Source organism: Pyxicephalus adspersus, chromosome 4 (assembly GCF_032062135.1).
Source record: "Pyxicephalus adspersus chromosome 4, UCB_Pads_2.0, whole genome shotgun sequence".
In the NCBI taxonomy this organism is placed as follows: Eukaryota; Metazoa; Chordata; class Amphibia; order Anura; family Pyxicephalidae; genus Pyxicephalus; species Pyxicephalus adspersus.
Window position 1 is genome coordinate 84,859,447 of NC_092861.1, and position 27,779 is coordinate 84,887,225.

The following is a 27,779-nucleotide window of genomic DNA, read 5'->3' on the forward strand; positions in this document are numbered from 1 at the left end:
AGCCCAAATAAACCCCAGAAGAGAGGACTTTAAGTCAAAGGAAGTAGATAGTGAGCAATTGTAAGATTTCATTCTGTTAAGGAAACCTAAAGGCATAGGTGCTCAGATATAGCCAACAGATACACATTATTTTTTCTTAAATTGAAAAGTCTAGTTCCAAAGAAAATCATGATCATTTACAATAATTTTTGGTTCGATTGGGCCTTAAGCAAAAGTTCAGAAACAAGTATCATCTTACATCACTACCTTGAATGTCATAACATAGCTAACCATAGCTATACCTTAATATTAGTCTGAGAACAGGTTTTATAATGTAATTCAAAGTGTCTTTTAACTGATCATCTATAATGCAATTCATTCTGACTAATTTCTAAGGATTACCACACTTTTCACACATGCATTGCTAGTTTTTAATAGTGTTTAAAATATTTTGCTAGGATGGCCATGGCATGCTAATATAGACTGTACTTGACATAGTGATGTAGTGATAATATAACTTTCCATGCTTGTCCCAACCAACCAAAATGTTTAGCTGTGACTTAATGGCTAAACAGGTGAACATTTCATCTATAAAGGTAGTGATCCCTGTGAGGGGTGAGGATGTTGCACCATTGGTTACTGCCAGGTTATGGTCCTTGGGCACACCAAGGTGGGTAATATGAAGCACGGTACCAAATCACAAACCAGAAGGATAGTCGAGGATGGCCGGGTCGAGGCAGGCAGCAAGCAAGAGAGGGCAGGTCAAACGCCAGGGGTCAATTAGCAGGGATCCAGGAAATAGACACCAGTGACACAGGGGTCACTGTGGACACAGAAAACACAGGAGACACTGGAAGCAACAGGAGGCACAGGTGACACAGGAATATCCACAGATAGACAGGAACACTGGAACAGCACAGGGAAGTTAGCTAGTAACCGACAGACTGGATAGTGAGGGGTTAACACTGTAGCTGGACAGAGAAATCACTGAATTAGCCAACAGGTGTACAGAAACTAGTTCAACAGAACTAGAGCCTCGGCACCAATTGAGTGCAGCGTGTGAGCTAGCTAAATAGCCAGGGATGATTAAGAGGCTATTTCCTGATTGGCCGACGAACCTGATAAAGCTTGCTAGGGTAGGCACACCCAGAGTCGAAACCGCATGCGCATGAAAAAATGTAAGGCAAACGGTGAACTAAACAAATCCTCCCATTACTAAATACCCAGTTTACTTAGCTAACATGACCTGCAAGAAGGTACATCCTCTTCAACTGTCAGCTTAAACTGTTGTTAGACGTGGTATTAGCCAAAGGAGACCAGTGATGGGCAACATACAGAAATAGCAAAGTGACCATTCCTGCAGATGGTATTCTAACGCTGAGCTATTATCTGTTATGCTTAAACTACATGTTAAGGATCTTTGTCATCTGTTTTTCAAACATGCATTAGTAGACTTGTATCCCCTCAAAGAGAAGTTCAAGCTATTATCTAAAAAATGGAATGCATGATGGGAGTTTAGCATAAAAGAAGAGAAGCCATGGGTTATTTGTAATGGGTATAGCATACACAAATGAGATATAATAAAATGTTATAGTAGAAAACAAGAGTCATGTTTGGTATCTGCATGTTTTCATAAAGATAATGGAATATTTCCCCTGATAAATCTTAGCAAGATACAAATAGCATAGTTGTATTCCTTGCCTTTGACAAGTTTCTGCACTTGAAAAATGTTGTAAAAATTATGCTATTTTACTACAAAAATCAGAACATACAGTTAAAAACACATTGCAGAACACATAAATTAGTGAGTTAAATGGAAACAAATGTCAAATAAAATGAGCATTTTCTGAACTGACCATCTATAACTCACTCAAATGCAAATTTAGCAGCTAATCTTCCAAGTCAATTAAAAAAGATCTTGCAGACCTGAGCTGAAGTCATTATTTTTGCCAGATTACATTTTTAACTGCTATTTTAGATTTTGGTAGGTGCTGATGGTCAGCCACTTGACTGTGGAAAATATATGATACAAGAAATTATGTTGGTGTTGTAAGCTAACTAGTAACATGTCCACTAAATATCATAAATGATACAACTTATACTGAAAAATAGCTTTATTTTAACACGGTTGTTTTTTTTGGTAGGGTGGCTTTTTGAATTCCGAAAAAGAAATAGGGATTTAACACCTTATGTTTGAGAGTCTCCAACTTCCGTCATTTTATAAAAAAATATATATATATGGAAACTTATTTCAAAATTGCCAAGATTTGTTTTGGACAGTGCCCACCCCCCCACCCCCTTTCTGTTAATTTGAGTGACTTTTCAGGTTACATGAACACCAAGGACCAGCCCCAGTAACCATTTAATAATTCTCCTTGAATCTTTTTTTGTATTGTTTGGATTTAGTGCAAATCTTAAGAATCTGAAAAAGTGATGTATAAAGGCAGAAACAGGTGGTTTGACAGAAATCTTTAGACAGTACTTTGATAGAGTTTTGTTAGATCTTGTTTTAGCTGTAGTTTTTTTTTAACTTCCATCAAACTTGAATGTAGTTTTTTCCCTAATTTCTAATTCTGCTACTTGTTTGGACAGTTTGAGTTTTGTTGTGATGCTGTGTAATGTTGTCAGGTTTAACTTCCCAATCATACTATTTCTCTGAAAATTGTCATGTCATATTTCTATGGCTCTGATTCTAAACCTTTTTTCACATAGGAATAGTTTTTGACACATGGAATTATTTTTAAATTCCTAGCATACAAATGTACTTAGTTGCCAAAGTTTGATACTTTTCTTACCTACTATTTTGTATTTTTTCATACGTAAGATACTATAAAGGTATTTTGGGGATAAGATGAAAAACATCCTCTAAGAAAAAACTCACGAGAAAGTTTATTAAATCAGAGTCCATATCTTTTAAAAAGTAAGTTTACACTAAGCAGTATTATATCAAATTATTTGTGTCTCTCAGACACCAATTCCTTAATTTTCCAATGGTGCATTTTTGGCACAATAGGTCCTGAATAGTTGTAATGAACATTTCTAATAAGGAGAATTGGGGAGGGGGGGGCATAAATTTAATAGGCCGTTTTATTTTTTGGCCTCTCCATGCTTGTAAACTCTGTGCTGTATTATTTTTGCAGATTTGAGGCACTGGTGGCCATAGGACTACAGAAAGATGCTTTGGTTTGAATATACAAGACAAGGCACTCCTCCTCCATACAAGTGGACTGATGTTTCCAGGCATAGAGAAGTACTACACAAAAGCATGAATATACTTTCAATGACATAAGCTTTACATGCACTCTTTTCTAGAAACTTGTAGAATTTTTTTGTCCAACTTTTGGAATGTCTGTGATGATGGATCACTCTTTGTCTGTTCATAGCCTCTTCTTTGTCTAGAACCATCTTCACTTCATCCCATTGTTATAATAATAATTTGATATTCAAGAACATCTAAAAATCTTGGAATGCTTTTGTTCATATTTCTGTCTGACTAATATATTCTCCATGAGCATGGTATACATATAACATTCTGAGAGTCCTAATTTAGATCCTCGAATTCCAGGCTAACTAACGCTAACTAAACTACCTAAAACCACCCTACTTTATCTTCTCTATTCACTACAAGATTTTGTACCTTGTTTTTACATTTTATAAAAATACTTTATTCATGAAAATTTAAAGTAAAATTAGGCAAATTTGCTCATTCTTTTCTGTATTTTCTGCACCTTTGTATGCAGCAGCTTTTGATTGCATAAAGATATCTTTGTTTTATTATATTTGTTTGTACCTATTCTTTTAAAATTCATTGCAGAGTTTTCAGATAAACAGTGCCATAGCATTACACCACATTTCCAATATATTAAAAATAGATTAGCTGCAAGAATGCTTTTCCTGATTTACAATTCCACCTAATTTGTTTATGCTAAAGCTGCAACAGCATTACTTTGCACAGTGTGATATACAGCTACAACATTCAAAGCACACAAAGAAAAATTAGACAAATCAAAATAAAAAAGTTTCTCTGCCCCATTCACACAGTCCTCCTGACCTTGTCAGGTTTTTATTCAGTCACATTTCTATGCGCACTGTATATTGTAAACATGAAGGACACTGATTAAACTGTGAGCCTAACTGAAGCTCATTGTGCTTATTTGAATGAAAAAAACACAAGGACACCTCCAATGTCAGCAGCTAAGAGCAAGATCATTTGGGCACATTTTAGGTACCGCTGGGACTTCAGAAATCAAGCTGATTTTTTAAAAGTCTTTCAGTGCATTAAAGCAGAACTCCAATTACACCACCTGCTAAGCCACATTAGCTAGATGTTTAACATCAGCTGTTCTTTTTGTTTAAGACCTGTTTTGTGAGCTCATCCTGCAGTGAACAGAAAATATAATTGTATAAGGGTTAAATTAAAAGTTTTCTATTTCTCAGTGTCAGTTAATGCACAAAGTTTCCCAAGTAACAAAACACTATCAACTAAGACAAAGGGATATGAGCCACAGTATGTGCACAGCACTTTTAATAAACTCTCATTACAGACAGCCCAGAGTAGACAGAGATACATTCGACATAGGGAATCTTTAGTGAGAGAAGTCAGACTTTGATGCAAGGAAAGAAGGGCTTAGCTTTAGGTGCTTTCAGATGACTGAATATGTCTCATTTTAAAACAAGCTTAGAAGATGTCTGAGTACATTGTAGACAAAAGTGTTTTTGTCTCAGTCTAGGGAGATAGGTTAGAATCTCTTTCTCGTGTGAAACGTAATCTGTGCCCTTGCATTACCCATCTCTTCTATTGTGTCTGACATAATATGCATGGATAGAAAACGAAACAAAAATATCTTCATTGGTAACATACAAACAGATGTAAAAATGTAACAGACTTTCTAACTTCTCCCCTCTCTACTTAAAACTGCAGCAATCCAGACAGAATGGGAGTGCAGAGTATCCCAGGATACATATGTCATGGAACCCTTAAAACTGCAGCAATCCAGACAGAATAGGAGTGCAGAGTATCCCAGGATACATATGTCATGGAACCCAGGAGGATTCTGGCTCCTCTTTCTGCACATGCCCAATGTTGGGAACTTTTTCTTCAATGGGCTTAAGAAATTGCTGATATCACGCATGCGCGGTGAGATCGGCACTCTTTTTTTTCCCATCTACCTCACCCAATCTGGCGCCTGCGCAGTGCGAGATTGGGAGATGTAGGAAGAAGGAAGAAGAAAGGGAAAGAAGATGGCAGCGCCCAGGTGTTCCTCCGTTCCAGGAGGAAGGAAGATACCAGGATGACACAGGACCCAATCCAGAAACCTCCGGAAGAGATCAACAGAGCTACGAATGTAAAGGTGAGTGAGTTGTTTTTTTAGTTTACTTCCGCTTGAGGACATTTTGGCTTGGCCAAGATAACCAAGATCCTGAACCAGCAAAGGAGCAATTAAAGGTCAGGTTAGTTTAATAATTGCTAACAGGCAAGTAAGTCGATTCTATTGCAGAAGGACCCAGCTTTGTCTCTTCTGCAATAAAAATGACATGCTTGCAGTTTTCTTTTTTCATTTATAACCTTAGCTCAGCTTTAGTAAAAGCAGATACATGGATATACTGTAAATTGCAAATTTAAGAAGATGGAGATGACTGTTAGCAGTAGCATCCAATCCCATCCACAACACAGATACTTGGACCATCAAGAATATGGAATTTCCTGAGAATGGTTGTAATTTAGAGCTGACTGCACTTCATCATGTCTTGAGGAAACATAGAAAGTTACATTCACCAGCTACTTGTCCAAAGCTGTTTACTAACATTTTATCTATAGAAAGCAGAGGACTGTATCCTAATCCTGCAGGCTTCAGAGCTGAGCTGTCACACTTGACCTACAGAGCTCAGGTGAAAAGTCTATCAGCCAGGCTGGATTTTAAAACCCATTTGAGAATTTTTTTCTTTGGAAAAATATAAAATGGCATCTGCATATAATATTTTCCATTATTTTTTCCCTTTCATGTTAAAATTCATTGTTTTAAAATTAGTTTTGTGAAGCTTGGATGTCAATGACATACTCAGCTGACTTTTGCTAAATTTAGTCAGTAAACGTGACTATAACTCTATACCTAATTTGACAGCAGGGTCTGAAAATCAGAATACACATTTCTTGTTCTCATCTGCAACGTTAATCAACATTCTAATGGTATGTGCCTTTGTGGCTTATATGATTTTTTTAGTGTAAACTACAAAGCAATGAATCTATAACTCATTGGGTTATATTGGCTATGCAGGCATATTTGGTTGTCTCCACTTTTTTTATGTCAGTTTCATTAATGTACCTTTGCAGTGATGCAATTAACCTTTTAAGCAGGAGTTTTATGGATATATAAAGCAACAAAAAAGGCAATAGGAACACTAACATGTGTTTGATTTATTTACTGAAAAAATATTAAGCTTACTCCTGAACAGTATGATAAAAAGAATCAAAATGAAACTACCTATGCAGAAGAATAGCGCATTAGTTCGGTATAAAAGTACCTGACAAGGAATATAATCTTACAAATCTGCTGTTTTAAATGTTTGACAAGTTTGTGTTCTATTCAAGTAACACTGCATTTTAATTACCTGCTTTTTATCTAACCACTACCTTGCACAGCCTGCCTAAGACACCCAGGCTGCATACAAATGTGTTTTTAAAATGTAGATAACATATATTTAACATTCAATTACCAAACGGAGAGGCTTACTGAATGTTAAGAATTCTATGTAGAAAACTGATGCTTTGAGATGCTTAAAGCAGACCTCTGAAGTAATGAAATGACAAGTGATGCAAAGATGCTGTTTGTAAGACAAACAAAGAAGCCTTTTTTACCATGCAATTGTATAAGATGTGTAACAAACTAAATGCGAATAAAATGTAAAATTTAAAGGTAAAGGTAAACTTATTTTTCATTATAAGTGTCTGTTTTATAAATATTGTGGAGCAGTGCAATAAAAAACTATGGGTAATGTTTTTAATGTAGTCCTTGCTCTGAGCAAATTTAAATTTGAAATCCACAGTCTCTTTTCTCCATAAACAAAGGAACAATAAATACTTGAAGTAACTAATATATGAATATTAGGGTGTTAAATTGGAGGGTTGTTGAAAATTAAACAACAGATGAAATCTCTAGGGTTCCTCCAGAGGTTGCTAGGGGTCCTTGCAATGACCAATATTTCCTATCAGTTTAACTCATATCAATAATCTTTTAGGCTATCTGTTAAAGTGATGTTCCTCCCAATAGCCAGCAATGTAAAAAGCATTCATCCTACTGATCATCCTTCCCTCTTCTCCAGCAGATTCCATAATTTCCCAGTCGGGTTAGGGTCTGGCCACTTTGGTATAAAAATCATGGCTCATGCTCCCTAAAGCACTCTTTGACAGCTTGAGCCTGACGAATCCTGGCATTATCATCTTGGAATATGCCAATTTCATCCGAACAAAAATGTGCATTGATAGAAAAACCTAGTCATTTAAGATATTTAGGTAGTCAGCCAAACTTTTTGGACAAATAATGTTGCTGAACCTTAGCTTAAGCAGCCCCAGATCTTAATATTGGCCCTACAGCCTTGGGGACATTTTCTTTTTATTTGGCCAGGCAGTGTAAATCAGGTCAAGAAAACCATACAATCCCTCTGCAGATTCCCAATGTTTCAGTTGTAAAGCAAATAAATAAATGCTGTTTAAAGTGTATTCAAAGCCAAAACAATATTTGATCAATTTTTAAAAGAGGCTTCGTAACCAAAGATTTAACCATGCTTTAAAAACACTTTAGTCCATTAAAACGTTGAATTTGTCCTACAACATAAAATAGCTTTGGTGTGATTGTTTGATGAGGACCCATCATGTGTTACCTTGTGCCAATGTTTCTCACCAGTCAAGTCTTTGACTAGCTATCTGTGACTATTGCAGCAATTATTTGGAGATGACGTTTTCTCACACACTTTTGTGAAACTTTAAGGATAAGTGTATACTGTTAGGCAGCATTTACATAAGCAACAGATGGGCTTATTCAAAGCTAGTATGAAGCAATTGGAAAGTCATGTCATGTCTGGCAATGTGAGGATCCTCAGCAGTTCATTCACAACTAACATTTTGAAGAGTCCCAGTTAATGAAGAGATGAGTAAACACGCTGTTTGCTACTGATTGCACAGTTGGTTCCACAATATGTTTCTCAGATTGTTTCATTTTTTAGCATTTGGATTTTAGATTCTGTTGGTGAGCTACACTTTGTTTAAGTGGCATCCTGTCTGTAAGATGATTGCATGCTGTCTGATTCTAATTCACAGCCTGACACAGAGGTAAAATAGCACTGCACTAGAAAAAAATGTTTTCAAATGACTTTTATTACTAGCTTGTTTGAATCCACCTCCAGAGTATTTACATGAAGCAACAGATTTATACGAACAACCAATTTAGCTGGTATTATCCAAAACAACCTCTTGTTTAGAACAGATAAGCATGAAATGTAGGCTGTGGAGGAGGACGCAAAGGAAACAAAACAACTTAACACAAAAGCAGAATAAATCAAAACAAAGGCACTGAATAAAAAAACTAGTGATGAAACCTTTGTGATTTAGGTAATATGGGATGCTTCTAAATTAAAAATGTAATGAAAATGTAAAATATCTCATTTTAGTGATCAGCAGTCAATAAGAAGTATACACGGCTTACATACTTCAAAGATTACAAAACAGACTGCAACTAACCACCGTTTTATTAACAGACATTGATTTTAAGTTGGCAGCTATGGATTTCTATATGCAGTTTTCAGATATCAATCTGCTCTATGAACACATAAATGATAATGCCAATTGATGTAATCTCTGCCCTTGTCAAGTAATTATTTTAGTAAATAATACTGTTAGAATGCACTGTGGGAGGAAGCATGGGGTCATTCTAACCATAGTTTTTTCCCTTTATAAAGAGCTTTTGATTCTTATCAGAATCATTTTGGCTTATTTCTGGTTCATTAGATATCAATTAATCCAATCAACAGAAGAGAGGGCCTAATGAATCTAATGAATGTCTCTCAATTATTAGTTTATTAGATTCACTCTTCATTAAACTGATTAAAAGGATGGCATTCAAAAATATGTAAAACAATATATATAATTTTTGGCAGGATAAAACTGAATGAAAACTGATGCCTCCAGCAAATTAAAAATTACATTTTAATTTATGAAGCACTAAGAAGACAACCCTATTCTAGTTAACAGATTTTTTTTTTTAAATCATTTTAAAAAGTATTTTGGTGGTATCACTGATGCTAAGCTACAAATATAGCATTTCCGCTGCTGTGCAACACATGCAATTAATTGCAACTAAAGAGACCTTATTTACTTATTTACTGATGACCATGTTGTTTGGATCAATGCATAAAGGGAAATCAGCCAGAAACTCTGGAAAATTTTAAAACATATTTGACACAGTGACCCCCAGGATTGCTGAAATCATTGGGTGCATTTTTTATAGTAAATTCTAAGGACTAAACAAGATTATCCCCTAGATACCCAACAGACAGAATTATTATCAGGAATGATGGATGATAAACGATCTGCTACAAATACAACCAAACGAGTAACTGGTAGCTGCTTAACCAGTACTTTTCTAGCAGATGAAAAACCCTTGTAGGAAAGGCAACTCTTTCCAAAGTACTCATGTCAACAAGAGCATAAGGAACGGAGCTGATATAGCATTAGACTTACGTAACAATGTACCTGCTTTGAACTATTTTATCCATTGCTATTTTGCCATTTTTTCATATCCACTGATATAGGAAGATATCATAAGTATATATAGGAAGATGAGTATATATACATGTTGGGACCCCACTGCAATCTTGTTCTTGCCATGGGTTTATCCTTGCTTTAACAGTCAAAAAATGATATATCTGTTGCATCATTTACAACTGCCCAGTCATGAAAAGCAAATAGTTTACTAAATAATGATTATTAAACATTCCTTTGATATTCTGTTGTTTAACAGATCCTCCTTGAAGACTCATAATGAACAAAGAACTAACAGTTCTAATAAAAAAAATAATTTGCTTTATTTTACTTTACTTTAAGTTTTCAATTTATCTAAAAAACATTTATGTATTTCTCTAAGGGACGAATATATTCCCATCTGAATTACTAGGTATTTAGCAAGTAAATTGTTTTAAAATAAAACAATACCTTTTTTAGAAGGCAAAGAAGGTGGAGACACTTTTGCAGGGGGTATTGCAGGGGTTATTGGTAGTCGACCAGCTGTGATAAATATAAAAATGAAATGCATTATTAAAACCAGTCTGGAGCAATTGGAGTTGATTTAATAAAGAAAGTAAGACTTCCTTTGCAAGGAATATTTCTCTTAGCTGAGTGAATGTGGCAAAAATGTATGTTGCAAACAAAATATTCAACTACATTCAAGGAAATAAAAAAAACATACACAAATGGCAAGATTTTGCAAGCACTTGATTAGATGATTCAAGTAAGCATTACACAACATGCCCTTGTAAAGTAAAAATTTATTTTGTTAGGTGGAAAGACTGTATTTTTAGTAAATGTTTACTTTCATTCAAAATTAAAATTAAAACAAATGTGAAAAAGCACATGTAGCAATTGTAGCATTGTGTGCAAATATAGAACATATGGGAAGTAGATAGTGTTTTTACTCCAACTTGATATGCTTTTTATTGACTTGTGTCAACCCAAGACTATACATTGCTTGTAAAGCTTAACTCCAGGCAAACATTCTAAATACACAGAAATAATACATATACGAGAGCTGTTTTTCCTACCAAAAAGTTTGTATTTCTGTCTATTCACAGTATATGATGTCCTTTAGATGTCCTGCAGAGATCAGTTCACTTGAATAGGCAAAGTCTACCCCTAAACACTTAGGGCTCTATTTATAAAACAGGGAATCAGACATTCCCTCAAACATTCCTTTGTGGGAATCTTTCAGAGCAATGATATCACATACATACTTTTGGTGCCCCCCAAATTTTCTACTTTGGCTTAAATTTGCAGGAAACCTACTGCTTGTTGCCTAACGTTGATGCTATGAACAAACATCAAATACTAATTGGTGTTTTCATTTGTTGAGAGATTAATGATGGCTACTGAGAAGAGAATGGACCTGTTTAGACAATCTAACCAAGACAAGATTTTGTTTAAAACATACAAAAAACATGCATGCTTACAATACTTATATATCTATGTTTGTGTCAAAATGAGTAAATGGTCAGAAATGATTTCCTTTATTGGGTGCAATAAAGCCAAAGTGAACCTAAATTGGGCTATTGGACAAATTCTGAAATCAATCAGGTAAATAAGTGAATATGAACAGAATACCTATTTTAAGGGACTAAATGTTCTTGCACAATGCACTACATAACATATCCACTAATTTTTTAATTCAAATATTTAATCAGATGTGACCATGTGACACATAAAGTGGTACAACAACAATGGCAAGACTACATTTCTTAGTATACATGCATTACTGTGTGCATACTACTAGATTGTAAGCTCTTCGGGGCAGGGTCCCCTCCTCCTGTATCACTGTCTGTATTAGTCTGTCATTTGCAACCCCTATTTAATGTACAGCGCTGCATAATATGTTGGCGCTGTATAAATCCTGTTTAATAATAATACTGTGGAAATGGACTTCATAGGAAGTTCATAGGAGGTGTAAGACTAAAATCTGCCAACAGATAACTGAAAAGAATAAGAGGCCTCAGTTGTATGAATAGGTGCACAGCTAGAGCAAAGCACAGCTACAGATTGGGTTTTTTATTTCAAAAATAATATTGTCACGGAGGTATAAGCTGAGACGCAGAGTCTAAGGAACTGCCTGGCGTTTACCAGAGCATTCCGCAAAGAGTGATGGACTTTGCAGCGGACGGCACCCAGGTTGCGGCCCTCAAACACACCCGTGCAGACGGGAACTGACTGCAGATGGAACCAAAGTGTAGTACCAAATCGATAGGCAATCTCGAAAACCAGAGCAGGACAGGTCAGGGCAGGGGGTGAACAATTAAAGTCAAACAAGCTAAGCTCAGAACCAGGGAATCAGCACTTAGAAACAGACACAAGCTGGCGCCTCAGTAAACACACCTATTGAAAGGCAAGGAGTGTCAGTCTGAACACAGCTTATACGGTGAGGCTAACAGGCAGGCTTGGTGGGGACTGAATAAGCAAGGTGCAGATAAATCAGCTGGAAAACTCAGGTGATGCCTCTACCTCCAAGGCCTGGACAGAGCAGCCTAAAGCAAGGTAAGAAGACAAACTGCTGCTGATCTGACATATATCTGGTGAACAACAAGTACCAGATCAGCTGTGCTGCTGATCTGTGACAATTACCTTAATGAAAAAAAAACTGTTAAGTAACATTAACAGATGGGCAGACATAAACAAACATTAGACAACAAAAAATGTGAGGGAAGGACCAGGAATTCCCAACCTAACAATAGGGGTACATTGATCAAAGTCCAAAATATCAGGATTAGGATCCAGATCAGCCGATTCCACAATATGATAAGCTACGCTATGACTATAACTTAAGTAAAGGTGAGTATTTGAGAGCAGTCAATAGATGGGTATAGTATATCTGGCTTTTAAAGAGAAACATAAACATTCTTTTTAAAACTAATAAAATAGAAAACCTGGGTCACAGAAAAAAGTTTTGAATTCTGGACCAAAATAAGGTAACTCCAGGGCAAGATTACCACATGTGGGCTATCATGCCTTCTTGACTAGAGCCTCTAATATACTATGTAGAGGTTTGGGGAGCAAGCTTAGCAATGCAACCATGTACCAACACAAGGCAGTCTTATAGTTGGCCGCAAGGAGAGATTTGCTAAACGAGATCTTGAGTAGGTACGAATCAGCCTCTTGCCACGCCTGAACATCCCATTGTGTGTTCAAATCCTTCTCCCAAACCAGCATATAGTTCAATTCATGTGGAGAATCTAAGAAGATCTGGTAAAATTGAGAGATTAGATCTTGGTTAGATTCCATGTCGTGACAAGTGCTCTCAAGAGGAGTCAAGAGAAGAGAAAAGCCAGTTTAAATTTTGATTTAACAAAAGAAATTGGAGATACTGGAATTTCCCATCAAGAGTAGTTCTTTCTTTTGTACCAAAAATTGAAAATCCAATATCTCATAACTGTTGAGGAAGTCTTCAATGTGTAAAAAGCCTTTATTAATCCACTTTTGGAATGGATCAAAATGCACGCCTGGCACAAAATCAGACCCATTCCACTAGATTAGGTTTTTTAATTCAGTTTTTTAATTAAGTTTAGTTACATAGGTAATCATTATAATTTGCACTAAACAACATAATTGCTTTGAGAATTTTGGGTTTAGTTGGGCTTTAAAAAAATTGGAAAAATCTTGAACCCATCACAGATCACAGCACAATTTACCCAAGTCATAAATAAAATGATTTTGTAAATGTTCTATGATATGCTGCAGTGTTTTCAAAATAATGGAGTAAAAACAACATATCACAAACTGCTTTCATGATGGAATATTGTAAGGTGCTGATGACAGTGAAAAATCAGGAGGCCTGCGATAATAAACGTTTTTTGCTCTTTTCCAGCGCTAAGGCATGGAAGAGCAAAAGAAAAACTGTACATTTTAGGAACTTTGATTTTTGTGCTAACATCACATGAAACCTTTGACTGAAAATGGAAGAAAATCATTTTCTCTCTCTTCGCTAGTACTAAAAAAGTTAAAAAGTTGAATTACTATATCATATTTTCAAATATAATAATAAATTTCATAGATCAACAGGTTGAATAGAAGGTCATAACTGGTCTCTTTTGAATAAAAAGTCTCTAACATACCTAAAAACTACAATTATACAATGGTGAATTTCTTACCATGGCCATATCCCTAATTATTCCTGAACTATAATGAGTCATTAAATAAGAGGACTGCTCTCCTAAGCTTTATACTAGCAGTATTGTATGGCCACTCCGAAACTAAAAATGTAGATATGATCTGCCACTGCATGGTGCAGACTGACATACACATTGGAATGCAGAACCTGTTATATTAATAATAATCCTCCTGCTACCTTCATATGCAGAAACTTCTCTCTTACAGCCTCTCTAAAAGTACAAGTGGGAGCATAGCAGCAAAACAGCAACTGCAGGGAAAGAGCAAAAGGTAGTCCTATAAAAGGTTGTCGGGTCTAAATTGTACACTATGTACATGGGCGGGGGGTTACAAAAATATGTAGCACCCCAACACAGTACAGAACGGGCTCACTTTTCCTACAAAAAGTGCCCCAACACACTTACAAATAGCTCTGGGAACACAAATTTTACAGTAAAGTGAGCTGGCACATGCCAAATCCCTCACTATTGGCCAGTGTAACACTGCTAACCAAATTTAAGATGCCTGACAGACAATGGCCCTGATTTATTAAAGCTCTCCAGGGCTGGAGAGAATAAAATTTCATCAGTGAATCTGGGTGATCCAGCAAACCTGGAATGGATCTGGTCCTGGATTGAAAACATTTGCTAACAAATAGCAAATGACTTTTAGGAAATCCATAGCAGGTTTGCTGGATTACCCAGATTCACTGATGAAAGTGTAACATCTCCAGCCTTGGAGAGCTTTATTAAATCAGGGCTAATGTGGGCCTGTATACCATATAGAAAAGTCTTTTTTTATGACATTGTTCCATCCATCTTGTCATGAGCATTATGTTCCAAATGCATTGTCATGTGTTTTACAGCACAACTCAAATCAATAGATGTTAAAGAATTCATTGTTCCCAGTAAGCAGAAAGGCATGCTACTACCAAACGCATATTACAAGAACTTCTCCCAACTATGTTAATCCAGACAGTTTTTGCACTTGTTACTTCAAAGTCATAATATTTACTTGTTGCATTTGTTTTATGGCTTCTATTGTAGCTTTTAAAGCATCTAGAGTGTGTTTCTCAGCACCACAGGACCCATTATTTTATGATGTTTCTCCACGATGTAACTACAACATTCCTGCTTCCCACGAACAATCAGGGTCACATCTAATGTCAGTGAGTCCCAAAAAGGACCAGTCCACACAGGTATGTGGGAATGGATGCTAGAAGCTGATCTAATAAAAAAAACTAATAGACATCAAGAAAATGGCACCTACATGAAAATCATTTTTGTCAGCCAAAACTAGACACAAGAAATCTCAAGCATATAACTGGACTTCAGAAAAAAATTCAGAACTATGGTAAAGGCATAAAAGTAACCCACAAAAAGTTACATGCATGCATGATATGCACATTTCCCCATGTTTTATCACTTTAAACACACTGCAACTATTAAAAAACTGTTAATATGCCAGAAATACAGTACTTTCAACCTTCCTCTTTGACATGACAATCCAGTGTATTTTGGCTCCGAATTCTAAAACATGTGTTGTCAGCTCTGCCTACTCTATTTCTAATGCATTACAAACAACATAAGCCTCCACATCTTGTTCCCTTTCGTTATTTCCACAATCCCTAATTGTGCACAAGGAGACAACACATGAGTTATCAGTTTACATTTTGGAAATATTGAACACATCAACAATTGTAAAAGACCAAAGAAGGACAGACAAACAGGAAAAGTAATAGCCGAGGTTTCTATGCCATGTAACATGTAAAAGTAATTATATTGTTTATTATAGGTAATTATATTGTTTGCACACAGACATATTTTTAAACACAGCATTTTATCTTGTAAACTTTTTATTAAAAAAGTAAAGCAATAGATTGACAGAAATAGACGGTAAAGTATCTAAGACAATGATTTGTACCTTGCCAGTGGCTTCTTCTAGATGGAATGAAATTAAATATACTAGGCTACCTCTGGAGACATATTCCTGACAATCCTACTAAGCATTACAAACAGGGTGGACGTTTGGGCTAAATTAGTAATTCTAGAATTTCGAAACTGAGTTATTGAATACATTTTAAATGCACAGTCATGTCTTATAGTTCCATGTGAAACCTCAATGTAGGACATTGAATATATTTGGAAATGTTGTCGTTTATGGCTACAACATGGTAATTACAACAGTCTCTTTTAACATTCAATGTTTGTATAACTCCTTATTAAGTTTATATAGTTCTTTAAGTATATATTGTATTTTTTTTTTTAAAGTAGGTAAGGGTCAGACACTCTCAAGCCGAGTTTTACCTCTTTGTTTGTCCCCATGATCTTTGTCAGACAATTAAGGAATACCTTGTGGGTGCAGGGGGGTGTTACACGATACATTTATAGCGGTTTTATAGCAGTTTTAACCTTCTTTGCTATAAAACAAAATCATTATTTTTTTGGCTAGACATACACTTTTGTAAACCAAAAAACCCATATAAAACCAGAATCTTTATCCAAGAACACATACTACAGGGCATACTACAATCGATTGCTCTTGCAGATCCCAAAAAAATTTGATCTCTACAGACGAATTTACACAGGCCGTTCTCGCTTACATGTTCGGTAAGTGAGAACGGCCTGATTGGCCGCGAGATCCAATTTTAAAATTTCACCCGCTCATCCTTAGTAACAGTTTAAATACACAAAGATTTGGGGAGATGACCGAGGTAAACATGGCAATAACCTGGCACAAGCTTTATTATACACTGGAAGGAGTCTCCAACATTTAGCAACATGATAAACAGCTAGGTAGCAAAAATCAAAACCCTCCACCACCAGCTATTTTGGTTATGCAGAAAACCAGACTTTTCTACCAGATTCAATACACTGCACTCCAGAGATTGTGCAAAGCCTGTAGAAGTTTCACAAACTATTTTTGGACAGACAAGAAAACAGTGAACAGTTTTCAGTGAATAAAGGCTGTTTGTTTTTACAGAATATTGTATTCATTCCTACAGCTACATTCAATCTAACACTTTTAGCTGGTGATTATCAAGATATATTAAATTAGTATGGATCAGTGTATATTACACTCCTTTGATGTACGTTTTGAAAAAGAACAAAGTATTTACCTAAAAGCCATGTCTGTATTGTTTGAGGTGTTACACATTAACTGTGGTTTAGATTTGTAAAGGTCAAATAATGACGACACTTTAAAATTTGATTTTGTAGTAATTCTTCTTTGATTTTGTCATTGATTCATTTTTTCTAAAAATGCTTGGAGATGGTTTATAACTGAAAACTTTAAAAATAGTGTAGATGCAACCTGTAATATTTTAGGTATAAAGTGTGGTGTGAGACAATATTTTGTCATGACCAAACAGTAATCCTTTTATTGAATGACTGTACTGTAAATGATTTGGTTTGTCTGCAGATGAATACTGAATAAAATTGATAGAATTGCATGTGAAATTTTTTTCTCTTTATATGCATATATGTGACTAAAAAAAAGTAAATCATCACTGATGCAAGGTCTCCAATTCTGACATGTTCAACATTAGGGCACATTCGACCAGTCTGAAATAAACACATGTAAACAAATTCCTTTTAATTTGATAAAAATTTTATATTCACCACAGCTTACAAAACTAGGCAAATAGCATCAATACATTTTCCTGATGGGGCTGAATCTTGACTGTCCCTTCCTGAAAATTTCTATTGGCCTGTCAGACAGCCTATGATAATGTAAGACCAATTAGAACAGCATTTCTCAAACTTTTCAACATGGAGAAACCTTTGAAATACCTTCAGGTTTTCAGCCTATAATTACAGATCATACTACAGTACTTTCTATCAGCATCATTTTTCATATGAAAATGATATTTTTCAACCTGTTAGAGGAAGAAGAGTAAAAATAAATAAACTGACAGTAGTTCTTGACAGATATCAGTCCGCGTCTGGCATAGGAAGGTATATGGATGACCTCCAAACTTTCAAAGAGAAGGAATAAGTATGTCTATTGTACAGATAATTTAGGGAAAAAACACGTTAAAACCTTCTGATTCAGCAAAGCACAACAAATCAGAATTCAGTAATAAGCAAATGATGTACGCTATAAAGGATAGCACAATCAACTTCACTATACCCGAACTAGGATCTATTTGTCCTCAGGTCCAGGCTTAAGGTATTCATATAATGCTGACTTTATACAGTATTTTTGTGACCAAGTAAAACACCTGGTACTGCAAACTTGAGTACATTTTATCTTGGCAGCTCTAGACAAACAGAATGGAAATGCATATATACTATGTAATCAGGTGCAGTGACAGCAGTTTGCAGACATGATTGATTTGTAACAAATTAATATTGACTTAAACAGATTTTTTTTTAGTTTCCCAGTAACTTCATTTCTGAAAAACAGTAAATCACTATGAAGGTATGAGCAAAGATTTTATTGTAAATGTGTGATAAACATAAAACTAAACTAGCACAGAATGATGAAAATGCTACCAATTTTACTGCAATGTGAAGAAAATATGAATTTAAGAGCATTACTATCATCACATATATATTTCTCAAAATCAGCTGAAAATGTTTCCTCTATTTTTGGTATACACAATCCCATATAAAAATATATTTGACTGCTTGAACTCAGAAAACTACGCACATCTACTGGCACGAAGGTATAAAAAAGAAACAATTCAGTATAAAGACCAGTAGTTTTTTTTTATTTGCTTGTTTAAAACCCTGCTAAGGGACATTTTTTTCCCATTGTAAGGTTTTAAACATATGACTATATAAACAGCTTTTTATAGACTTTTCAAAGCTACACATCTACCTATTATTCCAATCTTTAATGATAACTCTTTTTAAGAGGGGCTCATATGGAGAGACCTGATACTAGTCCATATTAGGCTAATGGTACCCATTAGACCAGATAAAGAAGCTCTACAGCTATAAAAAGAACCCCTAAAAAGTTAGTTATGGTCTTGGTACATATATTCATTATTTCATCATAAAATATAGCACTGTGTGTTTATTCACACATATACATATTCATATAAATTCCCCAAACCTGACATTCTCACTGTGAAAACAACCTTTATACGATTATATCCTGATTATAATGAATACTATGCAATTAACTAGAGATTAGTACTCAAGTAAGTTGTAATTTGTTGTGCTTCTTGTACTAATATTCACATTATTGTTTATGATGTGCTCCTTGCAGACCATACCAGTACGTGCTCTGAGAGAAAAAAATCATATTTTCGTGTAAAGTGGAGTAATAGCAAAAAGGACAAAATAGCATTTTATAAACCTGTGTGAATAAAGAGTAAAAAATTAGCTTTTGTGCAATTATATAATCTGCATTTGTAATTGTTATAATGAACTGAGAGTTTGTTTCTTCTACAATCACAGGAATTAACACAACCTAATTAAAACACAGCATTCATTTTTATTGTAAATTAAAGTTCCATAGACACAAAGCAAATTCAAGATTTACTTTGGAGTCAGCCAGGAATTTTAGCTTCTAATGTGAACCGTGAATATGCATCCTGTCTATGTATTCTAGTGTTTTCTCAACAGACATTAGTGCATTATATCACTGAATAGGATTGAGGTTTAGGCTGCCAAAAATAGCAGTAATGTATCCCCAAAACGTATTCCGATGCAGTAATGTGTCCCCAAATTTCGTGGAAGCTTTCGTGGAAGCTGATTATGTCATAATATCCTTAGAAATGGCCAACAGTAGCTTTAAAAGGGAGGAATTGTCTCAGCCAAACTTTCTTAGTAAAACATAATTTCTGAATTTTTTAAAAGAACGCCTACATTTTTTTTGGTGGCTCAATGTGAAGATCAATTTCCAACCTGGTTATTAATTTTCCTCACTGTTGAAAATTATGCTGCATTTAAGTGATTTTACTTCTCTAGGAAATGCTACTGGGCAGTGTTTACAGCAGTAAGGAGAAAATAAATAAAAAGCTGGTCTCACAATATTTAATCTTTAGTTTTAGTTTGTATTCCAAAGATAGTAATAACTAGCCTCCTGCCTAATAGTTTCTGAAGAATGATGACTTTTTGCAGTCAATATTAGAAAGTCAATAGAAATGTAACAAATGTATCATATTACTGTGGTGGAAAGTGTGTTACAGAGTAAGAGATATCATGTCATTGTAGGATAACCTGTAAAAAAAAAAAAGAGTGATACTTGCGGGGCGGGCATCTTCTCAATGAGTGCAGCCATGTCTGCAATTATTGAGAAAGTGTGTGCAATCCCCGGAGCACTACAGGTTAAATAGCCTGTAGTGCCCCGGGGATCGTAGTGGAACTGCAGAGTTCATCTGCAGTTCAGTTCCCACAGTCACATGACCCTGGGAATTTTGCGGTCACAGCTGTGACTGCAGGCGATCCCCGGGCACTAGAGGTTGAATGGGGACAAGTTTCCCCATTAATCACATCTAATGCCCTGTGTTCTTGGATAGAGAAACTCTATCCAAGAACACATACAATTAGTAAAGGGCTGCAAGATCAATCTGATTGCTCTTGCAGCCGTTATTAGTCCCTAAAAATAACCCAAATTCTTTCACCATTGACTTCAATGGTGTTCAAATTCGACATTCGATCACCCGAACAATATCTCACTATTCGATCGAATAGCTGTCGAAAGGAATATGTGAGATATTCGACCAACACTAGTATCCACCATGTAATGGAGATGAAATACCCATTGATCCCAAAACTCCAGAGTCACTGTGACATCCTGTGCCCTGAACTGACTTGACCAATAATGGTATCAGCATCCCAAGCTATCTTCTGTAATTTACAGAGCACCTCCCACATATGTAATGGAGATTAGAATTGTTGTCCAAATCAAAAAACCAGCCAATGGTGGAAAGATGCATTATGGTAAGTAAGAGTAGTCAGCATATTACAGTCAATCTTACCTAATCAAGTTACTGGATGATCACTAAGTGAATATAAATGAAAAAGGCCAAAAAAAGGAAACCCATTCAGTTACCATTTTCAAGTACTGATAAGCTGAAATATTTCACATTTTGGTTTTTGGGTTTACATAAAATACGCTATAATCACAGTCTCCCTAAGGCTATGTTTACACTGGTCATGAGGTTACTTTGTGGCTTCCTCATGCCAGTGAACTCAGTGTAGCTTTTGCCAGTGGCAGCCCGGTAAAGAAAGAATGTGGCGGCAATGAGTGATATAAGTAGCACTCAATGCAGCCAGCTGTCAGATAAGCATATGCTGGTTCTTTAGGAACCAGTGCCACATTGCGAGTGACTGAGTGGCAAGGTGCCAGCCACCGGGAACTGAGCAAGATTTCCTGCTGCATCCCAAAGCAATCCTGGACCTGCCCTAAACGTACCTTCTGTTTTCAGATGAAGGTGTTGAGTATGCATGTATGCAGTTGTGCTTATGCCCAGTACTGGTAAATATAAAAAACTTTATTACAGATAGTAAATACTTAATTTGTTACTGAGAAATCGTTAAAAAGTAAAAATAGTCTGTGAAGTACAAAAGGCCTATATCAATTAATCATACTATAAAAATTACATTAGCATTAAACACGTAGCCACCCTCCTAAAACCTGGAGTATTACTAATTGAGTAATATTTGTGAACAGTTTGTTTAGTGCATACATTTATTTCACTGCAGCACATAACTGCTGGTGCCAAGTCTGCTGCTGTACTAATAAACTGACTGCAATTATTTGCTTTCCAGTGCTAGACAACTTCATGAAACTAGAATTCCAGCAGGTGATGTTGATAAAGTATTATATTGACCCTATTGTTTTACATACAAATAAACATATTTGGCATTACAATAAATCCCCATCCTAATTTCTTAGTTGCTACCTGTTTGCTAGGATAAAAAATCTTCTAGTAATATATATATATATATATATATATATATATCTTGAAAAGTTGATTGCTTTGCTTTGTAATACATTTGAGCTTTAATAGAGAACAAGGTTTGCTAGAGAATACAGGAATATACTGTATTCAGGAGATAGTTGGTGCTATTTTACAAATCAGGTTCCATCCATTGTTAACAGAGAACCAATGAATAGCTGTTGTTATAAATATTTCTACCATTGTACCCTGATTCCATTCTAAAAGCCAATCTCCCAAAATGTAGGATTCTGTGTAGAGTGTAAATAAAAACAGAATGCAATGCAAATCATTTACATCCTGTATTTATTTGATAGTAGCAGAAGGACAGTATATTAGATTTTGAAACTGAGAATGGTATTGTAGTATGAAAAGTATATTCTTATTTTAAACACCTGGTGAATACACAATTATTAAGGTTAATTGATAATTGGTATAAAAGTATAGAGGGGAGCACTCCTGGACTGAGGGGGTAAAAAGTGCAATAGAATACCACTTCCCAAGATAAAAAGGTAAAAGCATTTTTTATTTTTCCCAAGCACAACATTTTAAAATTTCATCTTTAACACATACTATCACTAAACAATGAAAAAATCTATGTACACCAGGGACAGGGCCAAAAGCCAATATTGGAAGGCCATAATGTTCAAGGTGGTATTGCATTAAAAACAGACATGATTTTGTAGTGAAAAAAACTGTATCAGACCATGGACATTTTTAAAAACATTGTCTGTAAATACAGTTTGTTGCTGCATCCACAAAAGTCAAGGTGAAACTCCACTACTGTTTTGTGGGACAAAGGTCATATAGGATGGACTAAGGCAAAGTGGAAAGTTGGTCTGTGGTGTTATAAATCAAACTATTAACAAAAACTTTTGAAATCATGGAAATGCTGTCCTCGGGGAAGAGGAGAGAGACCATATGGCTATCAGCACAGTTAAAAAGCCAGCATCCCACAAACTATGGGGGTGCATATGGTATTGGAAACTGGTATTCAACCCATCTGACTGGTTGAATGCCTATAGTGGCTGAGGAGATCCATTGAGGCAAATTGTCAAGACATGGGCAGTCAGAAGGTAAGGCTAGATACACATCTGCAATGGTTCACTTCTGATAATCGGCTCAAGGCTAATATTGGACGGGAATTCTGCATGTGAACAGTGCTTGTTGTCCATCGTCTGATCGACCGTCCTGGTGGATCCACGGACAATGAACAATCGTAATGCAAGTGAAGAGGAAAGAGCGCAGCAGGGTGCAGCTCTGACGTTCTCCCCCTCACCTCTCCATAATGCCGAACGGTGCTGTATGTACAGCGCTCATTCATGCATCGTGCAGTCGTTTATCGTTGGAAAGCATTGTGAAAGATTTTTTACAATGACCATTGTTGCACGTCTGTACGTATCCTAAGTTTGGTACCTTTCTGCTCTCTCCAATGCAATCTCTGTATAGGATCAACTAAACAAAGAACACAGGAAGCGAGAGGGAGGCAGATGAGTCAATCATCTGACCCATTCAGCTGTATGACATTTTCCTCCAGCTATTCAACTCTTTAAACAAAGACTTAGCAGTTAGGGACACATAGTATTATATATTGACCTGACTAAACACAATATATTTCATTACAGTTTTTGGTCCAAGGCATATTAAGAATATTTTACTATTTATTGTACTATCCTTTTAGAAAACATATTATACCTATTATGATAATTCGTTTGCAGGCCACCACAAACAGGCATCTTGGTATACTCCTGTTTATGTAGGAGCAGAACATAACAGAAATATTGGATTAGATTCATAAAGCAGCAGGAAGATTTTGCCTATAGCAACCAATTATTTTTCAGCTGCTCTCCATAGTCTAGGCTACAAAAAACAAACTAAGGCTTGATCAGAGAATATTGTATAACCTTTGTGTTTACCTTCAGAGTTTATAAATAAGCCCCATTCCATCTGTCTGCAGTGTGAACTAGTGCTTCATTAGCAGTAAATCAATTTAATCACAATCTTTCAAGGCAAGGATACAATTCTAAATCGAGCACAGTGCATCAAACCACAGAGATGCTATAAATATGTATATATGCTGTGCTTAATCTTGTTCTCGTTCTGCAGCAAAATCAACATAACTGCAAAAGATGATGTGAAATATTAAGCTTCAATTGGTTTATTAAATAGTGAAATGCACTTTACTCGACTTTTATAAATTCATGTGAAGTTCAATTTTCAGAATTGCTGCTATTTCTGTAATTGTATATCCCTTAAAGTAAAATTAATTCTTTTGGGAAAATACATTTGACAAGTGAATTTCTTTATTCAGTGATAAGTGCTTTGCACAAGGGTTAGAAGAAAGCTCTCAAGCACGTTTCTTAAGCTACAAAGTATACAAAACCATTTTGTTTTAATTAATTTACAAAGTAAAATCTATAGACAATAGAAATTTAGGTGGTATTTAACCTATAACTACAGATAGATCTTATAAATTACCTACTGACAGATATTTACAGATAACCTGAAACTGTTTTTTTTTGCCTGAATTTCAATCCAAGTAGGTATCCAATTTAATTTGGTGGTAAGTTAAAAATGGTTCCTTACTGCTTTCCATGTTGCAAAGTAGCAGTGGGGGCAGGTAAGTCCAGTTTGCAGCCCAATACACAGATCAAGGTTCTTTGAATCTTTTTGGTTCCCATTCCAATGTACTTTTTAATCTGGTACTTCTATGTGGTAGACTCTTGGGGTATGACATGGTGGTTAGTGATTGGTTGAAGTTGTCAAGATAATCAATTCACTTTTATCTAGGTCATGATAGGATGGATGAATATTCATGATAAGAGGAATGATAGGCAGCATGGAGGTAATATACTGGGAGACAAGTCAGGGGTGGATAAGTAATTATTTGTATACAGAAACATTGTAGGCCAAGGGAGATTATGTATCTGCCAAAAGGGAGAAGGCTTAAAGAAAAGAAAGGTCTAAGGATTGAATTTAGGGAAATGCCAGGGAAGAGATTGGTGAAGTTGCCATTAAAAGAGATTTGGATTTTATTAGGTAAGGCAATTGCATGTTTGAAGGCTGAAGGGTAAATACCAGTGAAGAAGAAATGATTGGAAAACTGTGAAACATCTTCAACGTTTCAAAAACAAGTCCAGTTGAATGTGATTACCTACTGCTAGATATAGATTAAAATGTATGAAAACTCCAACAATAATTTTTTCCTGTTTGCTCCCTTTGGGTCTGTTAAATATGCCATTGGTTATGTCAGTTTGACAGGTTCATAAAAGTACCTGATGATCAGGTCAGAAATGTTCTGTGTACACTGGTCATATCATTTGTTGTCTCAATGTAAGTAATTAGCCCTCCTAATCCCAATGTATCCACTAAACCATAATGATTTCAAATGTTTTTTTTTGATGAAATGTTAATAGATGAAGATATTCAAGTTGTTGATTGAGCCACCCAACATACAGCTCGAAAGTCATTTTAATCTCACACAGATAAGTTAAGTAAAGACCAAGTTACTCTTTTTTTTATTTTACTTATTCTGTTATGTATATTAGCACTTGGTTTTAAAACAACACTCAGGTTCCAAATTGCTTTTATTGCAATCTAAATTTAACAGATAAACATGTAACTTTTTAAGCTAAACTTTTAAGACTTTGTTCAATATAATGTGAACTTTACAATTACAGGCAGATGAAATCTGTAAATTTTAAAGCCAGAAGTTAACAGAACAACAAGCAAAAAGCAATGTAAAAAATTAAGTTTCGAACTAAATAATACTGGTCATCTAGCATGTGTATTTAGGTGACTCACATTTGAGACTATTTATTTAGGATTTTGCAGATCTCTGTTTAAAATCCAAAACTTATGTAATTAATAATTTCAATCATTCAGTCCGGAAAAGTAAACTCATTTTCACTTTAAATGCCCAATCATATCCAAATATTTTTCCCATTTATAATTTTAAAGAATATTGACGCAAGTGAGTGAAGAATCTGAACTCATTTAGTAAACCAGCCATACTATCTGCTCAGTTTTTGACAATGAGAAAATAGTATATTTTTTCGGGGCTCAAGGAGAGAATTTTACCTGACCAGACCTGAAATGATCTCAAGATAAAAACAGTTCTGAAGTTCAGGCATCTCATACTACTTCAAAGTATCAGTTTTCATCTCCAAATCAATCCCTGTATGTAATTTCTAACCCAAATAAATGCTAAAGTATATGTTCTCTTTTAATTCTCCCAGGCCCACTCCCTACCTTCCTCAACTCACATAACTGTACCTCCCCACACCCCACTCAGGTCCACATTTACCTAGTCTAATGGCCTGTGCTCTCTGCAGACTAAATGGTATATTGTCCAAAAAAACTGAATAGATCATTCCACCCACAGCCTTCCAAGTCTATGAATTACATCTGTACCAGTTGGGCTGAGAACAGTGAGGTAGGGTGTAATTGACATATAATATGTTACCAGGAATGAAATATGTGTCTGCAAGCGGCGAGTGGATATACAACACAACAGTGGACAAAGATGATGAATATGTATTTTAAGCTTTGCCTCCTTTCATTTCACTTTTAAATGTCACAGCCTTTAAAGCCCACCAAAGTTCTGATACTGGAAGACTGAATGTGGTGGTGGAGCCCAAGTTAGTGGAGCTTAATCATGACCCAGGCAAGGCCTGAACCCTTGGCAAACAGCAGGGCCACAAAAACAGTGTAAAGTAAGTACTGTTAATAAAATTATTCAATATAAATATGTTTTTAAAACATATTAAATCTAAAGTAATTTTTATTCGAAAATGATACAGAAAAATAGTTCTGTAGAAAAAGCATATTCCTATTTTAGGATATTTGCTACACCATGGGAATTCCCTATTGTATGTGGCTTACGCATCCATATTCATAGTGATATTTAGGAACATCTTTTATCCAGCACAGTTCACAGCTTCTCTAAGAACAGACATATAAACCCTTCTCTCTTATAGGATTATCTCATGCAAAGGTTGCTAAGCTGCTGTTGCAATCTTTACCTAAATAATACCATCTTAGCATCAGCAAGCAGTGAACGGTAAGAACTCACTGCATTAGAATAAGCTGTGCAGCCACTATAGTCTGAAATCGCTTTCTGTAACAGTTATTTGCGACATTTCCCATAAATGACTGTTTGTGGTGTAAGGTTCTTTTACCAGGGAGAGCTTGTTATTTTCTATTTTGCAAAGCTTGCCAGTCAGACAAAATGTATTACAATAGATATCTCTGGAAGTCTTAACTAGACAAGAAATATAACATGGCAAAAGGCAGAACTTATACGCAGACATACCATAGGCTGCAGGCAAAATATGGTCAAAGACATGTACTAGCTACAGTAGATAGTCAGAGACTGCTAAAAGGCCTGCAGAACTGTTGAGGACTGGGCCCATGCTTCAAGAGTCAACCATACACTAGAGACACAATATATAAAACTATTATAATAGTTACTCCAGCCAACTTCTACAGGACGAATATGCAGTGTTAGAGTCTGTAGAACTACAAGTTTCAGCATTGGAAATTTGTAAAACAGCTATCCATATTATTCATATATTAGGCAGGACGTCTTAGAGCAGAACTAAACCCTTACATTCAAAAATTACAACCAGGCAGATCCAATTGTTTCAGAAGAGACAGGCAATGTCCCTTCTAACGTAAAATGTTTTTTATTGCACATTTTTTTTTATTTGCACTCACTTATACTTGCAGGAACCAGGAATCTCCTTCCTGGAGTCTTCATGGAGGCAAGAAAGTGATGTTCCTTGAACTATCAGGAAGTTTTCCCCTTAGTAGCAGGGAAAGTTTTTAGATTAAGTGTTAGGGACAATTTAGCTTCAAATGTTACAACAGAAAAATGTATCTAGTGCAGTACAGCAAATAAAGTAAATAATATTTACTATAAGACATAGATTTGTTTTTATAAATTATTCCCTCTTAAATTCCCGGTCAAAGTTTGTTTCCCTCCTATTCTATTCCCTGTTGTGA

At 35.6% G+C, this 27,779-nt stretch overlaps 1 protein-coding gene across 1 annotated transcript in view; it reads right to left on the bottom strand.

Moving 5' to 3' along the window:
• Positions 1–27,779, bottom strand: part of TRDN (triadin) — a 223,256-nt gene that overhangs the window by 94,810 nt on the left and 100,667 nt on the right. Inside the window, exon 20 of the mRNA XM_072410214.1 lies at positions 10,184–10,255. Within this exon, the coding sequence (XP_072266315.1) occupies positions 10,184–10,255 (72 nt within the window). The remainder of the gene's footprint in view (positions 1–10,183; positions 10,256–27,779) is intronic.